The sequence below is a fragment of the Micromys minutus genome (genome assembly GCF_963924665.1).
Source record: "Micromys minutus genome assembly, chromosome: 10".
NCBI lineage: Eukaryota > Metazoa > Chordata > Mammalia > Rodentia > Muridae > Micromys > Micromys minutus.
Window position 1 is genome coordinate 22,484,944 of NC_137979.1, and position 19,061 is coordinate 22,504,004.

Consider the following 19,061-nt stretch of genomic DNA (forward strand, 5'->3'; position numbering starts at 1 on the left):
AGCCAGAATTTTGTCTATAATAAAGAAACTGGAAGTAGCAACATTGACAGTAGGGTTAGTTATGGGATAAATAGCTTAACTAAGTTATTCCAACTATGGATTAACATTCTGCCACTGTACTAAAGAGTGTTAGGAACTCTTATACTGAAATTGTTTTTGTTTTCTGTGATTCTCTGTTTCATTGTATATGATTCATTCACAGTATATTATGAAAGTCTAATAGAAGTGTCTAGTTTTTTAAAAAAATTACAATTTACTAGAATGTGATAGATTTCAGTTTCCCTACTAGTTTGATGGGTAGCAGTATGTAGCTGGATGGCTGTTCTTGTAACTTGTGAACATATTTATTACTTGTTGAATAGTATTTCTTTTTTCAGTTTCTCTTCAGCAACGGGTAGCAGAATTGGAAAAAATTAATGCAGAATTTTTACGTGCACAGCAGCAACTTGAGCAAGAATTTAATCAAAAGAGAGCAAAATTTAAGGAGCTATATTTGGCTAAAGAGGGTAAGTTTGCCAGTCTGTTCCCCAACTTTTCTGCCCAAATTGTCTTAAATGTTGTTTTTAATAGTACAGTATTTGTCTTTGAATAAATTATGATTTGTGTGTATGTGTGTGTGTGTGTGTGTGTGTGTGTGTGTGTGTGTGTTATAAAAATAATGCTTTTTGGAACTCGGGTTCTCAGTGAGTTGGGGAGCAAGTTGAAATGCATCTTCAAGGTTTGTCTGTTTTCTGACCATAATCATAGTTAGTTGTAGTTGGCTGTTCTTTTTTTTTTTTTTTTTTTTTAATTTATTTATTCAGGTAGACCAGAAGAGGACATCAGATTCCATTACAGATGGTTGTGAGCCACCATGTGGTTGCTGGGAATTGAACTCAGAACCTCTGGAAGAGCAGCCAGTGCTCTTAACCACTGAGCCACCTCTCCAGCACCGTAGTTGGCTGTTCTTAACACTCGAGGTACAATCCTTGGTTCTGCTGTATAGAAACTGACATGTTACGGAATTTACTGAACAAGTGTTCAGTTATTTTCTCAGTATACACAGTTAGGTACCTACTCTGTGGGGTACATTTTATTTAGGTGCTTGACATACCATGAGAGCAGAATTTATGTGGCCTTTTAGGTTGACTGAACTGAAGGTGAGGAAAACAGATGGAGAGTCATTGTGCTATCCATTGTTAAGGTAAATCTGGTGTGGTATCTAACTGGAGGGGGCAGGGAAAGTGTTTGCATTCTAGGCGTTGGCTTAGAAGCAGTATAGATGTGGCTTCCATGGTGGCCATTGTGGATCAGCTGCAGCAGCATCAGGCTTATCTGGGAAACTTCGGATTGTATTACTCATTTCCTGAGTCAGGAACTGGGATGAGTGTCTGGTGGTCCAATGGTTGGTGTTTTAACAAGCTCCCATAGTGATTCAGAGGCAGAGTTTTTCCTCATTTACCAGGACTCGGGGACCCTACAGTTTGCATTTTTAGCAAGTTACTAGGTGATACTGTTATTAATGGTTTAGGTGGCACACTTTGAGAATCACTAGCCTAAGTCAGTAGCTTTTGTATTTAATTGAAAAAATTATTTTTAAAAAATATTAAAAATTTTTTTTTAACTTTTTAAGAAATTTTAATTGGCAATTTGACAGCATGTCTGTGTACAGTTGTGAGCTGCCATGTAGATGCTGGGAATTGAACCTGGGTCCTCTAGAAGGGCAGCCAGTACTCTCTCCAACCCCAACCCTGAAAATTTTCTTGAGATAGAGATTTATGTATCCCAGACTGGCCTTGAACTGGTTACATAGCTGAGGGTAACCCCAGAATTCTAATCTTCCTAACTTTACCTCCTGAATGTTAGGTCATTAGTTTGGTACTCCAGTTTGAACCCAGGCCTCATGCATGCTAGGCTGTATCTTAAACTCCTAAAGTAGCATCTTGGGCTTAAGTCTTTTAAAAAATAATCTTGTTAATATTCTATAACAAAACTATGCATGTAACTGGGAGTGATAGCACACACATTTAATCCAGCATGACCCTTCTCCACCTCCTCCTCCCTGCTTCCATTCTCCTACTTCCCTTCCTCTCCCTTTCCTTTCTTCCCTTTCCTTCTTTCTTTCTCTTCTCCTTCTTCATCCTTTGCTTCAGATAGAATTTCACGTAGTTCAGGTGGACATTGGACTCTCCTGTTCCTCTTGCCTTTATCTCACAAGTACTGGGATTATTACAGATGTGCAATACCATGCTTGGTTTAAGTGTTGCTGGGGATTGAACCCAGGACTTTGTATATGTTCAGCAGACATTCTACCAAGTTGCATTCCCAGGCCCTGGTTCTTTCATGTCCAAGCAAATGTGTTATAAGCACCATACCCTCCCTTTTCTTTGCAGTAAAGCACTGTGCTCCTGAGGTTTCCCAGTCTTCTTAAGTTTATTTCTGCCTTCAGTTGACAAGGTACCACCTTAAACTCTGAGTAAGGATGTGGTGTCAAGATGACCTGTTAATACATTTAATACATATGTATATACACACACACACACACACACACACACAGAGAGAGAGAGAGAGAGAGAGAGAGAGAGAGAGAGAGAGAGAGAGAGAGAATCCTTCTAGTATTTTTCTGATGCTAAGTTCACACTCACTATGTTCATGGTTTACACTATCTTTTTCCTCCCATTATTTTTCATACTAATACGTTAGTCATCTGTACAGTCTCTTTAAGTTTCTTTTTAAACTTAAAAATTATTATGTGCATGGGTGTTTTGCGTGCATATATATCTGTGTACCACGTGCATATGGGTGATCAGGGAGGCTAGAAGAGGCCATAGGATGCCCTGGGACTGGAACTAACAGTTGTGAGCTATCATGTGGGTGCTGGAAATTGAGTCTGTGTCCTAGCTTTTCTTCATTCAGTAAGTTATAGTTAAGTTTGAAAAATTGTTTCCCATTTCCCTCGGTTCCCACATGAAAATGCAAGATTTTTTTTTTTTCCTTGAAGTTATTTTCTGTTTAAAAAAAAAAAGTTAAGAACTTCTTCCTTTCTGTCCCTTCCTTCCTTCCTTTTCTTTATTTTTTTAACTTTTTGATTCTTTATGAATTTCACACTATGCAACCCAATCTCATTCTTCTCCCTGTTCCTCCATATTTGACATCTGCCCTTACAACTTCCCCCTCTAAAAAAAAAAAAAAAAAACAACAACTTACCTTGGAGCTTCAATGTGTCATGGTGTGGCACACAATACACCCCTTTGCCAAACAGCTTTTCTTGCAAATTTGCATTGCTGAGTCGTTGGTCTGTCTTAAGGATTCTGGCCTCTGCCATGTCAACAATTCTAGATCCTCACTGGGACTCCTTTCCACCATCCTCTTGTTGCCTGTGTAATGGAGATCCTGCAGCTTTGGTTCTGGAGAACCAGCCCCTTCATGTGCTCCAGCAGTTCATAGATGGAGTAGATGTTGGGGTGGACCAACTCAAAGCCCTAAGATCTGGGCCTGGGTGGTAGCTGAGTTGGTAAGTCATGACCAGCAGGAACTTTTGCCCACTGAGCCATCTCACTGATCCATAGCTTCTTATTTTTAGCATATATTATCAGTTTTATATCTCTTAATGAAATAGCCTGCTATGTTAAAATTACTTCCGCTAACTGTACTTTGTTATCTGAAATTGTTAACAAATTTAAGCTTGCCATAGAGATCGTTGAGGCAGCTTTTTACAAAATGATAGAAGGATATCTCTGATCCTTTCTGACACTACACAGTGGCCTTCCTAAAGGATATATATATATATGGTATAATAATCAGCATCAGTGTTGATTATTTAGTTTTCTTTCTTTCTTTCTTTTTTTTTTGGGGGGGGCACTTACCTGTAGTAAAAATCCAATTTAAAACTTTCTTGTCAAGGAACAGCTTATATTTTTGTACCTGCTGTGAAGGTGGAGGCCAGACTTTATGAGCATTATAGGCATAAACAGTATATAACAGTGTGCTCAGCAGCCTTTGTCTTTCAGCAAAATAGGGCAAGGTGACTCATAAACCCCCTTGGAAGGAACAGTTTTGGTACTTCTGTAATTATTGAGCTTGCTTTTATTTAGAATGTCACTGTGTTGTGCATGCAAACAGTAATGAGGACTATTAATAAAAGATGACATGTCTGCTTTTTGACTTCTCCCTGCCTGTTTTTGTCTTAGTGTACATTTTCTTCAAGCTGACAATCAATTGGGAATATTATAAAATTTAAAAAAGTTGTGTTAATTTTCTATTCAACTTTAAGGTATTTTTATTGCACCTTTTCCCTTTAAACAGCTTCAATCCAGCACTCAATACTGCAGCTTGTGTTTTAGAAATCCTCAGTCCAGACTGTTAGTAGGACCCTGCTTTCTGAAGCTGCAGAAGTAAGGCTGTGCAGGAAAACGAGAGAAATGGAGGTGGAGTTTTCTAGAAGTATCCTAAAGGACTTTATATATGGCCACAGTCTACATAGTGTTCTGATGCTTTTAGACTCTCAAATATGAAAATCTTGGTTTGACATATGTTTACTTACTTAGGTATGTATATGAAACAATATTTTAAATATTAAAATTAAAACTATTAAAAATATAAAAACTAATTAGAAAACTTATATACAAAATACAAAAATAGAGAATAACCCATGCACAGTGGCATGTGCATGTGAGCCCAGCATTTGGGAGGTAGAGTTAGAAGGACCTTGAATCTGAGACTAGGGATTGATAGTAAGAGCCTATCTGAACAATGGCTTCATCAACATTAGATGACCTCAGAAAATACTGTATTAGCTCCTCAGATGGCAGAAGACAATGGAATAACGTCATCAGAGTTCATAAGAAAAATGATTGTCAATCTAGAATTTTAATATTTAGCTGAGTTCTTGAATGAGGACAAAGTGCATCCTTGAGGTACACAAATGCTAAGAATATTTATCACCTGTGTGGGCACCAAAGAAACTGAGTTTACTAGGAGAGAACTAAATGGGGAGTGGTTGGGACATAAATTATACAAAGCTGAAAAACTGAGAAGTAAGATTATTAAAAACACTCCAAAAAACATGCCAGTTCACATACACACAAGTTTTAAAAAGCTTTAAGAATAAGAAATGTTTTTCAGGTTGAGATTGCTCAGTAGTTAGTATGTTCTTGTGGAGGGTCCAGATTGGTTTCTAGTACACGCTCACAACTGTCTTCAACTCTAGCTAGAGCAGATCTGATGCTCTCTTCTGGCATCTGCTAGCACCAGGCATACACCCAGTGTAAATATGTACTTCAAGGCAAAATGTACGCATATATGTAAAATGAAAATAATACTAAAAATGTCTTCTGGAATACAAGCTTAATTACAGTTATTAGATCACAAAACAAAGAAAGAAAATAAAGAAAAGTAGAAAGGAATGGCAGATTTCCTCATAGATAATATAACAAAATAAAAAAAATTAATCACAAAATTAAAAATTAAGAAAAGGAGATTTTTCCCTTTTTAAAAAACTATGTTTAAAGAATTGTTCATTATTTGACATATTAAAATATATAATATTTAATATTGATTATGATTCATATTATCCAATATGAAGGAAGAATTAGTATCAGTATTTTCAAATTTTTATAAAAAATAAACTGCAAGGGACATTGTATAGGTAGTATTATCTAGACCAAGATAAAACTTAGAAAAGGGGTTGGGGATTTAGCTCAGAGACCCTGGGTTCAGTCCTCAGCTCTGGGGAAAAAAAGAGAGAGAGAGAATGGTTAAAAAAAAAAAGCTTAGAAAAGTTGTAACAAGACATCACAAAAACTTTATGCATGCATCTCTTTGAAATACAGATGTCTAAATCCTCACTAAGTGCTTGAAAATCAAACAACTCAAAAGAATGAGATTGTGACCAATTGGACCTCATCCTAGAACTGCAAGGTTGGTCAAACACATACTCATTGTAATAATATGTCAGTAGTATAGAAACCAGGATGATATTGTGGTGCATACCTTTAATCCAGCACTCTGGAGGCGAAGGCAGTTGAGTTCCTGTGAATTTGAGGATAGCCTGGTCTATATAGAGAATTCCAGGACAACCAGAGCTAACATAATAGAGGAGACTGGTTTCAGAAAACAAAACAAAATACAAAAACCAAAGCACACAGACTATTCAGTTGATAAAGGAAAAGTAATTTGTAAGAGTGTATGCCTGTTCATGATTAAAAACACTGAAGTAGAAACAGAAGAGAACATTTGCCAACTTGACAAAGGGCATTCACAAAACACTCATGCATCAGCTTTTCTCTCTCTCGTGTGTGTGTGCGCGCGCGTGTGTGTGTGTGTGTCTGTCTGTCTGTCTCTCTGTCTATCTGTGTATAGAAAGTTTCTGTGAGGGACAAGAAGAGAAGTCTCAGTGGAGGAAGGGGTTCAAGAGAGTGATGAAGGTGGAGAAAAAGACAAAGGTATTGTATACTTTTTCATGCAGAAAGTATATAAAATGACACAGTAGAATGGGAACTATTTCTGGTAGAAGAGCTTTGAAGGGATTATGGTTAGGGTTAGGATTAGATTCTTTACTAGGATAAAATATAAACACTGGAAAATTTTTGGGAGAATGTCAAAAGAGACACCAAGATGGATTATTGAGAAGTAAAGAGGGCTTCCAGGAGAGTTCAGACCTCTGCACCAGAGACATACAACATTGCAGGGTCTTTGAAGAGAGGAGTCATAATATCTCCCTGAGGCAGAATTGACAGGCTCTCTGAGTTTTCGGGGTTGGGGTGTTCACAGTACTAGCCTGCAGCCTTTTCTCATTTCTATTATTCTCAAGCAGGCCAGGAGTAAGGAAATTGGGGGGCGGGGGTGAGGGATAGGGCATGTAGCCACCAATACCTGTTTTGATGTAAACTCACTTTCCAAGTTGAGAGGTCTTGGAAGTCTGTTAGCTAGGGATTTAGTGTCTCAGTAAGGGTGCCATTTAGTATTTGGGAGAGAGAAAAGGCTGGTACAGAGATGTGGCCTGCACAGTGGCTGGATTCAAATGTTATCCTCTTATAAATGGTTTTTAATCCAAGCATAAGTTGCTGTTCCTTTCCAAACCTTATGAGTAGTATCTTTACTATTAGTCTTTCTATTGGATTCTGTCTGGTCTTCCACACTTTCATCAGAATGAACCACCTAACTCTATAGGATTCTGAGGGTTCTCTGTTCTAAAACTCAAAATTTCTTCCATATTCCTGCCATGAGCCATTTTCAAATGCCAGTGAGCCATGTAGTCAGGTTTATTATAGCAGTGTGTCCACTTTTAGTACAGTTACTCTGTATTAGTTTTCCTGTTATAATGGCAAAATACCTGGCATAGTTGGTGGAGATACAGTGGCTTAGGTCAGAGGAGGCATGGCAGGAGGCATGTGAACTAGGTGGTTAGTTACATTGGATTTGCTGTTAGGCTTACCTACTTTTTAAAATTTAGTCCAGGATTCCATCCCATGGGGTGTTAACAACCCACATTCAAGATGGGTCTTCCCTATTCAGTTAGACCTCTCTGGAAACACCTAGTCATAAATGACAATAGGATTTCCTTCTGGGGATTCATTATCTAGTTAGTAATGAAGATTAACTATCACCATGCTGTTTCTAAATCCAAAGGAAAACTCTGTATTGGAAACAGATAAGCAGAATATGGTGATGCATACCTGAAATCCTGTTACTAAGAAGGCCAGAAGGATTGAGAGCTTGTAGCCAGCTTATTTTACATAGTAAGAGACTGAAGAAAGAAGTGAGGGAAACCTAAGGAAATTCTGGTCACTGATCAATGTATGAAAAGATATCTAAACTCCCTACAAATACGGAAGTATAGATTTAAAAGTTGGACATTTATGTTGATGATAGTCATGTTTTTTTTTTTTTTTTTTTTTTTTTTTTTTAAATGGAGAGTTGGCAGTAAGACAAAATAGATAAATCCTTGAACGGGAATAATAGGCTTATTTTTGTTTTCAGTGTTGGAGGGACCAAACCTAGGGCCTTGTACTTGATAGGCAAATGCTCTACCACTGAACTGCATTCCTGACTCTACACCTCTATATTTTTGGAAGTATGACTAAGTATATGTTTTGTCGAGGCTTAAGCTGTGTGGTGTACAGTGATATCAATTTAGTATTTAAGAGATTGTAAGGAGTGACTGAGAAAGTAATCTTAGCTTTATCAACTCTAATTACTATGTAGTATGGCTTTCTTCCATTAAATATATCTTGAAGGCTTACTCTAGAAAGTTTTCATACTTACAGCCATTTACAGTATATCATTTTATCATTGCAGCAGCCCTGTAAAGTGGCCATCTTTAATCTCTAGTTTGTAGATTTGGATACTTACATCTGAGCAGTTAAATAATTTGACTATTGGGATGGAGAGATTGCTTAGTGGTTAAGAGCACTGGTTCTTCAGAGGACCTGAGTCCCCAGCACCTACATGCCAGCTCACAACTGTGTAACTACAGCCTTGGGACTCTGATGCACTCTCCTGGCATTCAGAGGCACCAAACAAACATATGGTACACAGATATATGTTGTGTACAGATATGTTAAAACATCCATACACATAAAAACAAATTAAAAAAAAGAATTTGATAATGTTCATTTAGTGAGAAGGTAAAAGCCTAAATATAACACCAAAACTGTATTCTTCCCCAGCATATTATTAGATAGTTTAAATATTTTGTTTTTTAAATCCAGCATGCTTTATATTTCTATTAAGATAGCTTTATAATCTATATTAGCATTTTAAAATTCAATTTTTTAATTTTTTTTGGGGGGTCTGATAAAGTGAACTACACATTAATGGAAAATCTTTTACTTTTTCCCCAGAGGATCTGAAGAGACAAAATGCAGTATTGCAAGCTGCACAGGATGATTTGGGTCACCTTCGGACACAGCTGTGGGAGGCACAGGCAGAGATGGAGAATATTAAGGCAATTGCCACAGTCTCTGAGAATACTAAGCAAGAAGCTATAGATGAAGTTAAAAGGCAGTGGAGAGAAGAAGTTGCTTCACTTCAGGCTGTAATGAAAGGTAAAGACAAAGAACAAGTTTTAGACTTTGTTTTAAGGTTTAGATGACTTTATTAATTTTAATAATCTTGGTTTTATGTAAATTTGAGCAGGATGGAAATCACAGTGTTTGGAAGTCAGAAGATAACTTTTAAGTGTCATTTCTCTACTTCCAGCATGTAGGTTCTAGAGACCGAACTTAGATCATCAGATTTAGACACAAGCACTTTTTATCAGCTTAGTCATCATGTGTACCCCTAAATAAAAATTCTAGTTAATTTAAATGTATGAAAATATAGAACACTTAGCGAATTTGCATTGTCATCTTGTGCAGGGGCTATGCTAATCTTCTCTATTGTTTCAATTTTAGTTTATGTGCTGCTGAAGCCAGCATGGTTTTAGACTTCCTAAGATCAACAAATTTTGATGCTTGACACTGTTTTTATGGCCCTAAAATGTGTTTGTGGCAACAGTGCATTTAATGCGCTGGGTAGTGGTAGTGCATGCCTTTAATTCCAGAACTTGGGAAGCAGAAACAGGTGGATATCTGTGAGTTTGAAACCAGCCTGGTCTACAGAGTGAGTTCTAGGACAGCCAGGACTACACAGAGAAACCCTGTCTTGAAACAGCCTCTCAGGGCTGGAGAGATGGCTCAGTGGTTAAGAGCACTGACTGCTCTTCCAGAGGTCCTGAGTTCAATTCCCAGCAACCACATGGTGGCTCACAACCATCTGTAATGGGATCTGGTGCCCTCTTCTGGTGTGTCTGAAGACAACTACAGTGTACTTATAAACAATAAATAAATAAATCTTAAAAAAAAAGGAAAGTAATTAAAAAAAAGAAAAAGAAAACAAAGATATTATTCTCTACATCTTGAAAGAGTAACTTAAGTTTAAAAAAAACCAGCCCCTCAAAAAAACCCATTCTGTTTATATTAGGCTTTATATACTGTTATCTTCAAGTATCAGGTGAAAGGGAAATAATAAATGGGCACATTATTGGTATCTTTAACAGATCCAGTAATGCAGACTCAGAGAGATGATATATTAAATGAGGGTTGTAGTTACTTGTACAATTTAAAGCGGGCTTTAAACCTGGATTTTTATTTGTTTAGATTTTTAATTATAATGTATATTTATATGTGAAATTTTTGTTTGGTGGCTAAGAATGTTCTTAAGGCTAAAATGAGCTTTATGGAATGCTTAACTTGTGACTCCTGGTCTGAAGGAAGTACAATATTGTGCGTAGCCTCTTTCCTTTCAGCAGAGTGATTCATTACTTCATTTTTCAGAATAATGACAAAATGAAATAAGGTGTTACCGTAATCTTTGGGATTTTGGAATTAGTTAATATTTACGAATGTGTACTAATGGTAACTGCCCTATCCCAGGTGGTCTTTGCATTTGTGTTCCATGTTTTACATTGTATTCCTTGAGAGGAAACAATTATGCTACCTCTGTTTCTGAGTCTAGCTCTCACTAAGGATTACTCTAGTCTCATGTAATAAGCCTGACTGTGCTGGTTTATCTGTACAGGGGTTAATTTTTCTTATAGGAATCAAATTTATCTGTAGGTAAGCTAGGGGTGGTCTTAACAATTTCTACCCATATCCTAGACTTTTCTGGCTTATCTGCATTTATTTTATTTTTTTAAAGATTTATTTATTTATTTTATGTATACGAGTACACAGTAGCTGTAACTACAGTGGGCTCTGGCATATTCTTCTGACCTCTACAGGCAAGAGGTATGCAAATAGTGCAGTATGTACATGCAGGTGACACTCAAAACATACATGTTAAATTAAGAAAAATCTAAAAAAAAAAAAAAAAAAAAAGGAGAAGAATTTAATGGGCCACCAGTAGTACTTGTCAGGTGATGTTTCAAGATGTATTAAAGAGAAAGTTACTTTGTAAGTTTTAATAGAATTTGTCCCAATTTAGAATCTTAGTTTTTTATAGTAAAATCTTCCAGAAAAAAAAATACTTTCTTACATGCTCACAGTTAAATGAAGTGTTGTATTTGTTTTGGGAGCCACAGAATAATGTTAAAGAACATGGATTTGGGAGAGGGTCTTAGGTGTGAGTTGAAAGCTTCACTTTGAACCTTCTCTAGGTTTTTTTTTCAAATAGCATATGGCAGTCTGTTGTGAAGATTGATGGTGAAGTAATACAACTCTTATTTTCACTCATAATAAGAACTAGAATGTTTATATTGTCTCTAGCTCTTAACATAACTTAAGAACTCTAGTGAACAAGGCATTTGCCCCATAACATTAGACATGGACCATGTGATGTTTTGTAGAGACAGTCCGTGACTATGAGCATCAGTTTCACCTGAGGCTGGAGCAGGAACGAGCACAGTGGGCACAGTATCGGGAGTCTGCAGAGCGGGAGATAGCTGACTTAAGAAGAAGGTTGTCTGAAGGTCAAGAGGAAGAAAATTTAGAAAATGAAATGAAAAAGGTATGCAGGAATATCATTCACGTATAGAATTAGAATTACTTGAGTCAAAAAGCAAAGTGTTTAAAAGCATTGCAGCAGAACTGGAAGGTGAATGCTGTGCTTTCTTTTGTTGAAGGAGTTCCTTACCTTCCTCTCCACCATACATGTGACTGACTGCCTTACTGTCTTCAGATCCTTGATGGGATGTTATCTCTACACGAGGCTTTCCTTACCTCTATTTAATATTGCAACCTACCTGCCTCTTCCTCTAAGCTTCTAGGACTTTCCTGGCTTTCTGTACCCTGCTTCAGGTTTTTTTTTTTTTTTTTTGCACAGCATATTTCCTCATAAAACAGAGTTTACCTTTATTGTGTTTGTTTACTGCTTTTTTTTTCTGTCTGATAAAATGTGAGCTCCATGAGGATGTAGTCTTTGTGTATATTAAGTGGGTAGGATGGCATCTATCACATAGATGCTCAGTGGATTCATGTTGGGTGAAAGATGTTGCTTATTACTGTGTCTAAACAATATTTCAAAACACTAGTTAATTTTTTCCAGCATAACTTGGTTTCTATGACAAATGCTATATGTATTATGTCTGAACAATACCATTCAATACCTTAACACAGGCAACTAAATGACAGAGACGGTTTATCATTGTGAACATTAAAAATATTTATTTATTTGGTGTGTGGATGTATGCCACAGCAAGTATGTTTCAAATCAGCTTTTAGGAGTTGGTTATCTTCCACCTTGTAGGTCCTGACTCAGGTCATCAGGCTCAATGGGAGGAGACAATGTTGAGTCGGCTGATTGACCCTCAATGAGAACATTTTAAACAGCCTTTAAATAGTTCAGTTACAGAAATTATTTTGTGAATTTACACTGCATATGTGTTTTTAAGAACATAGAATAATTAAAAATGGTTAATAATGATCTTTGGCTGGTAATCGTTGCTCTATTTATATAGATATGTAATTCTTTCTTTTATAATCATTATTCTTTACCACTTTAAAAATTTTAATTTTTAAACTAGCTTTTATTTTTATAAAATTTATCGTGTATGCATGTGTGCATACACGATACTAGTAGTAAATATCAGACATTTTGTCTCCTCAACCTCTCTATTTTTTAGAAAAGATTTATTTATTTTACATATATGAGTGCACTGTTGCTGTCTTCAGACACACCAGAAGAGGGCATCAGATCCCATTACAGGTGGTTGTGAGACACCATGTGGTTGCTGGGATTTGAACTCAGGACCTCTGGAAGAGCAGTCAGAGCTTTTAACCGCTGAGCCATCATCTCTCCAGCCCCAGTTACCTCTCTATTATGAAAATTCTTTTTAGTTAGATTTTTATGCCATGTTTTGATTATATGTTTGCTTCCCCCAACTCTTCCTAGATCCTCCTCACCTCCCATCCCACCCAGCTTCATATTTTCTTCTCTCCTTTTCAAAACCAAAACAACTTCCCTCCTCCCAATTGAGAATCAAACAAAAAGGCAAGAAGACACAAAATACCAAAGTAAAACAAAAGCACACAAAAGAACACAGAGTCTATTTTGTGTTGACTTTACTCCTGGGCATAAAGCCTGCCTTGAAGTGTGATTGATATACCCAGTGATATGTCATTGGAAAAAGCTGGTATCTTTTTGCCAGCAGGTATCAATTGCAAACAGCACCTTGGTTAGGAGTGGGGTTTTTTCTTTCTTTCTTTCTTTTAAGTATTTATTTATTTTATTTATGTGAATACATTGTACCTATTTTCAGACAGAACAGAAGAGGGCATCAGATCCCATTACAGATGGTTGTGAGCCACCATGTGGTTGCTGGGAATTGAACTCATAACCTCTGGAAGAGCAGCCAGTGCTCTTAACCGCTGAGCCATCTCTCCAGCCCAGGAGTGGGATTTTTGTATCCATTTCTTTTCCCTGCTGGGATTTTGTGAACTTGTGCAAGTCTTGTGTGTGTTGTTACAGTCTCTGTGCATTCATATATGCACCAGCCTTGTTGTGTCTAGAAGATGCTGTTTTCTTGCTCGTCTGCATAGCTATCTGAGTCTTCAGTGGGTGGGGTTTGATGAAAACATTGTATTTAGGGCTGAGTGCTCTGCTTCAAAGTCTCTCTTTGCACATTGTCCAGTTGTGGGTCTCTGTGTTCATAATTGTTATCTGAAAGAAGAAGTTTCTCTGAAGAGGTTTGAATGATGTGCTGTGCTGTGGGTATAGCAATATGTCATTAAGAGTCATTTTATGGATGTGTTCCTTTAGCAGAATAATAGTAGTAAGCTCTCTGCTAGGCCAATGACCTATTTAGTTCCAGGTTCTTGGCCACTTTAGCGGTGTCAGTCAGGTATTGGTTCTATCTAAAATGGTATTGGCTTTAAATTCAATTGGGGCAGGGGTGAAGGTAGGGGTGGGGCTGGGTGGTTACTACTATATAATTCATGCCACTGTTACACCAGTATATCTTGCAGACAGGCCTCTGTTTTGTCTGTCTGTCTGTCTGTCTTTTACTTACTCACTTTACATCTTGTTCACTGTGTCCCTGCCACTCCCTCTCCTTCTCCTAAGTGGGTGAGGGCACCTTGGGTGTGCTCCAAGCCCAGCACTTCAAGTCTCTGCAAGGCTAGGTGCTTCCTCTCTTACTGAGGCCAGACAAGGCAGCCCAGCTTGTAGAGCATATCCAACATACAAAGAACAGCACAGACAACAGCTTTTGGGGTAGTCCCCGCTCCAGTTGTTTGGGACCCACATGAAGACCAAGCTTGCACATTTGCTGGGATAACTATGTCCAGACCATGTCCATCTCCTCTGTCCCTCCCCACACCTAACCTCGAACCTCCACCCTCCCCTTTCAGTTCCCTCTTTCCATCTGCCTTCCACAACCATTCCACTCCCCCTTCCAAGTGAGAGTCAAGTGTCCTTACTTGTGTGCTCCTTCCTGTCCAGCCTCCTTGGGCTAATATCCACTTATAAGTGAATACATACTGAGCATGTCCTTTTGGAACTGGGCTAGCTTACTCAGGATGATATTCTCAAGATCCATCCATTTGCCTGTTATCTTCATGATGTCTTTGTTTTTCATAGCTGAATAGTATTCCAATACTATTCCATTGTGTAAATGTACAACATTTATTATTATTATTATTTAAGATTTATTGTGGGCTCTCTTTGCCCATCTACTGTGAGAATAAGGACCATTCTCTGTAGTCAGGCTGTCCACATTTCAGAAAATGTTGATATCACTCTGAAGGGGTGCACAGTCATTGTGAAGGACCCCAGGGGAACTCTGTGGAGGGATTTCAGTTACATTAAGGTAGAGCCGAATCTTCTTGGAAAGAAAAAGAAAAGGGTCCGGGTTGACAAATGGTGGGGTGACATAAAGAAACTAGCCGCTGTCTGAACGGTCTGCAGTCATGTTCAGAACATGATCAAAGGTGTTATGCTGGGCTTCCTTTACAAGATGAGGTCTGCCCCTTCCCCATCAACGTGGTTATTCAGGAGGATGGGTCCTTGGATGAAACCCGAAATTTCTTGGGTGAAAAACACATCCACAGGGTTTGGATGAGAACAGGTGTTGTTGGTTCTGTCTCTCAAGCCCAGAAGGATGAATTCATCCTTGAAGGAAATGATATTGAGCTTGTTTCAAATTCAGCGGCTCTGATTCGGCAAGCCACAACAGTTAAAAACAAGGAGATCAGAAAGCTTTAGGATGGCATCTGTGTGTCTGAGAAGGGAACCATGCAGCAGGCTGACGAGTGAGATCTCAGTTTCCTAGCTCCAGAAACAAGATCCTGATCACAAGTACAGCTTGGGCTCTTTGGGGACAATACAAGACTTATATATTGGGAAAAAGATTTATCTCTGTTTTGTCTTTCATAGTTTTATATATTCAGGCAGTATATCTTGGTCATACTAATTTCCAACTTCTAGTTTCTTTCTCCATCTACCTTATTTTCTTTTTTGTCTTTTTCTTTTTTGAGACAGGGTGTCTGCATCCCTGGCTGGTCTGGGACTTTCTATGTAGATCAGGCTGGTTTTGACATGAAGATCTGCCTTCCAAATGCTGAGATTAAAAGATTGTGCTGTAAGAGCACGGAAATGGCTGGAGGTAGACCCCAGACTCAGATAGTATACAAAAACAAAGAGTGTTTGTTCTGCAGAAGCAACCAACATGTGCGGTCAACCATTCTTTAAAATGGCAACCCCAGATAAAGGCATGCAGGCCTTCTTACAGGGAACTGGGAATTCTCTAGAAGGATTAGGTAATCTGAAATTTCATTGGTGGGTTCTAGGGGATCACAGGTGGTCAGTGGTCTACATTCCTATGTCACGAGTGGTCAATCATGTGATGAAATAGGGCTGCCCAGTACAGATGGTTCATTCTGAGATAAGATATTTCCCCATTTTTTGTGGTTATCCCCAGTCTCTTCTTTGGGAGGGGGCTTATGTTCTTGTTCTGGATTTTATGATCTAGTTTCTGGGACTTATGATTTATTCCTGAAGCTGGTGCCTTATGGCCTTTTTTGAAATCAGGTGTGATCCTCAAAATGGAGCAGATGGAGGCTGGAGAGATGGCTCAGTGGTTAAGAGCACTGACTGCTCTTCTAGAGGTCCTGAGTTCAATTCCCAGCAACCACATGGTGACTCACAACCATCTGTAAGGGATCTGATGCCTTTTCTGGTGTGTCTGATGACAACTACAGTGTATTTATATAATAAATAAACAAGCAAATCTTTTTTAAAAAGGGAGCAAATGGGGTCTTTAAATGGGGACAAATAGGATTTTATATTGTCTTTTCAGTGCCACCACATCGGATACTTTACTTATTGAGACTAGGTCTCTCACTGAACTTGAAGCTCACTACTTGGGCTAGATTGACTAGCCAGTGGACTCCTAGAATCCTGCTTTTCTTCCAAGTGCTGGCATTGTAGGTGCAAACAACTACACTTGATTTTCTACATGGGCTCGAACTCAGGCCTCATGCTTCTGTAGTGAGCCTTGTACTGCTTGAGTCAGCTCCTAGGCTTCTATATATTTGATTTTTGTTTTTCTAAATTGTTTGTATATATATCTGTGTAGGGCACATATATGAATGCAGGTGCCTATAGAAACTTGAGAGATTGGGTCTGTTGGAGCTACAGTCACAGGTTGTGTGAGCTGCCTGGTTTATGTGCTGGAAATCAAACTTTGGTCCTCTATAAGAGCAATACATGCTCTTAACCTCCGAACCATATCTTCAGCCCTAAATTTTATTTTAAAGAGTTTTTATTAAGTATAAAAATGTATGATATTATACCGTTTCAATATGTTCCACACCCAGCTTTCTTAACATTTTTTCATATAGTATGTTATATTTGTTAGAGTTAACAAAATAATGCCAATTCATCATTGACAAAGGTTCATTCTTTGCATTCAGATTGTATTAGTTTTCACCCAATGTCCTCTTTCTCCCTTCCTGTCTGAGCTTTCCATCCAGGAAGCCACACTGCATTTGGTCATGCGGTCACACTGTTGTAGGTTTGGCTTGGCTGTAGCAGCTTCTCATTTTCTTTTGATTTTAATGATCTTGCTTTTTCTTCTTCTTCTTCTTCTTCTTCTTCTGATGATGATGATGATGATGATGATGATGATGATGATGATGATGTGGTGTGTGTGCTGTGTGTATATGTGTTTAGATATGCATGTGGGGGTCAGAGAGCCACTTTAGGGAGTCAGGCTTCTCCACTGGATTCTGGGGTTTGAATTCAGGCATGTACAGCGGGTGCTTTTCATGGGGCCATCTCACTGGCTGCAGTTAGTGCCACTGTTAGTGGGTTCCTTAAAAGTGTGTTCATGTGATAACCATTGCGGAAATTATGAGGTTTTTTTGCATTGATAAATATGGTACATGCTTTCTTTCTTTCTTTGCCTGTTGATTCTGTAGAGAAACATCAGTTAAGCATCCCAAACCAGCCTTTACTGTGAAGTCATTTTATGCTAACATTGTCTTTTCCAAATAATTTAGTTCAACACAAAATAAATACATTTTTGAGAGGATTAGGGAACAAAGTGACTCTGAAGCCCTCTTAAATTTTTTCTTGTGTGTGTGTGGGGGGGCAATATTTCTCACATTAGTCAATATATGCATTTCTTTATTCTGAACAGTTCAGGGTGAGTTTGAGCTTGTTTGTGTTAGGTAAGTAAGGTTAATTTTCATTAGTTTCAGGAGTTCCAACTTTTTGAATTTTTATCATTTTTGTTTACTTACTTTGTTTGTTTATTTTGTCCCTCACAGTATAGACAACTTGGAACTTGCTATTTTTACAAGGCTGGCTTCAAACTCACAGAGATCCACCTACTTCTGCCTTTTGAGCATTGGGACTGGGACTAAGTGTGTTTGTTATTGCTTTTTGAGGCAGAATCACAACACTCTGTAGTTCTGACTGACCTAGACTTGACATGTCGACCTGAGTAGGCTCCGCTTGAGCGAGTTCCTTTGGTTCTTCCTCCTGAGGACACACCCAGCTCTTGATTCTGCCTCTTATATATGAGATATTTTATAACCGAGTTAGTCAGTAAAGAAATTAGCTATGTTACAGTAAATATTTTTCTGCTTACCGTCAAATTCTGAGTGAAATATTTGGGAAAGCCATCATTACACCTTGATACTCATTGTAATAAACTACTTAAACATGGAATTGGCCCTGGGAACTGGAGGTAGAGGTAGTTGTCAGACACTGATGTTGTGCTAGGAACTGAATTTGGGTTCAATGGAAGCACAGTGGCATGCTCATAAGTGCTGAGCCATGTACCTAATCACACGGTGAAGCTTTGTTATAAAGAAGAACACAGGTGTTATTTGCTGGAACCTAGGGCCAAATATTATCAGATGTCATCAACAAAATAAGCTGTACTCAGAAAGACAATGATTGTATTGCTTAATCTCATAAATGGAATCTAGGGTGTGTGTGTGTGTGTGTGTGTGTGTGTGTGTGTGTGAGAGAGAGAGAGAGAGAGAGAGAGAGAGAAGACAAGATCTGGGTAAAGGAAGCGTGAGGAGAGTGAAACGAAGGTAATGGCTCACGCTAATACAGTCAAGTACTTGATGGACTGGAAAGAATGCAACTTTGAAGTCCATTAATTTGTAAATATAGTAAATACATGCTAATAAAATTTAAAGAAAAAAACCTGAAAAAGAGAATTGGTATCTAATCTTATGAATGCTAATAAAGTCTGTGTTATACTTGTTATACTAATGTTTAGCAAATAGGTAGACCAGGATTTCTTAGAAAAGTAAGTTGTTCTGTTTAATTTTTTTGTAATCATAGGCCCAAGAGGATGCTGAAAAGCTTCGTTCTGTGGTGATGCCCATGGAGAAGGAAATTGCAGCCTTGAAAGATAAACTGACAGAAGCTGAAGACAAGATTAAAGAGCTGGAGGCCTCAAAGGTTGTGAGATGCTCCTACCCATCTGTTCCAATTCTGGGAACAAAACTAGGATCACTTAAGACGTGGTGCTGCGAAATCACTTTGCCTTTCATCTTAATCTTATTTTTTGTTTTAAATTCAGAAAAGCAAAGTGAAAGCAAATTTCCTCTATGGTAATTTGGCCTTTGGTTATTTAAACCCTC

At 38.1% G+C, this 19,061-nt stretch overlaps 1 protein-coding gene across 3 annotated transcripts in view; it reads left to right on the forward strand.

Moving 5' to 3' along the window:
* The window catches only part of RABEP1 (rabaptin, RAB GTPase binding effector protein 1), a 91,699-nt gene that overhangs the window by 26,874 nt on the left and 45,764 nt on the right, over nt 1-19,061 (forward strand). For all 3 annotated transcript variants that reach the window (XM_080923064.1, XM_080923066.1, XM_080923065.1), the window contains exons 2-5: nt 378-506; nt 8,823-9,026; nt 11,306-11,466; nt 18,760-18,879. In XM_080923064.1, coding sequence (XP_080779190.1) covers nt 378-506; nt 8,823-9,026; nt 11,306-11,466; nt 18,760-18,879 — 614 coding nt within the window. The remainder of the gene's footprint in view (nt 1-377; nt 507-8,822; nt 9,027-11,305; nt 11,467-18,759; nt 18,880-19,061) is intronic.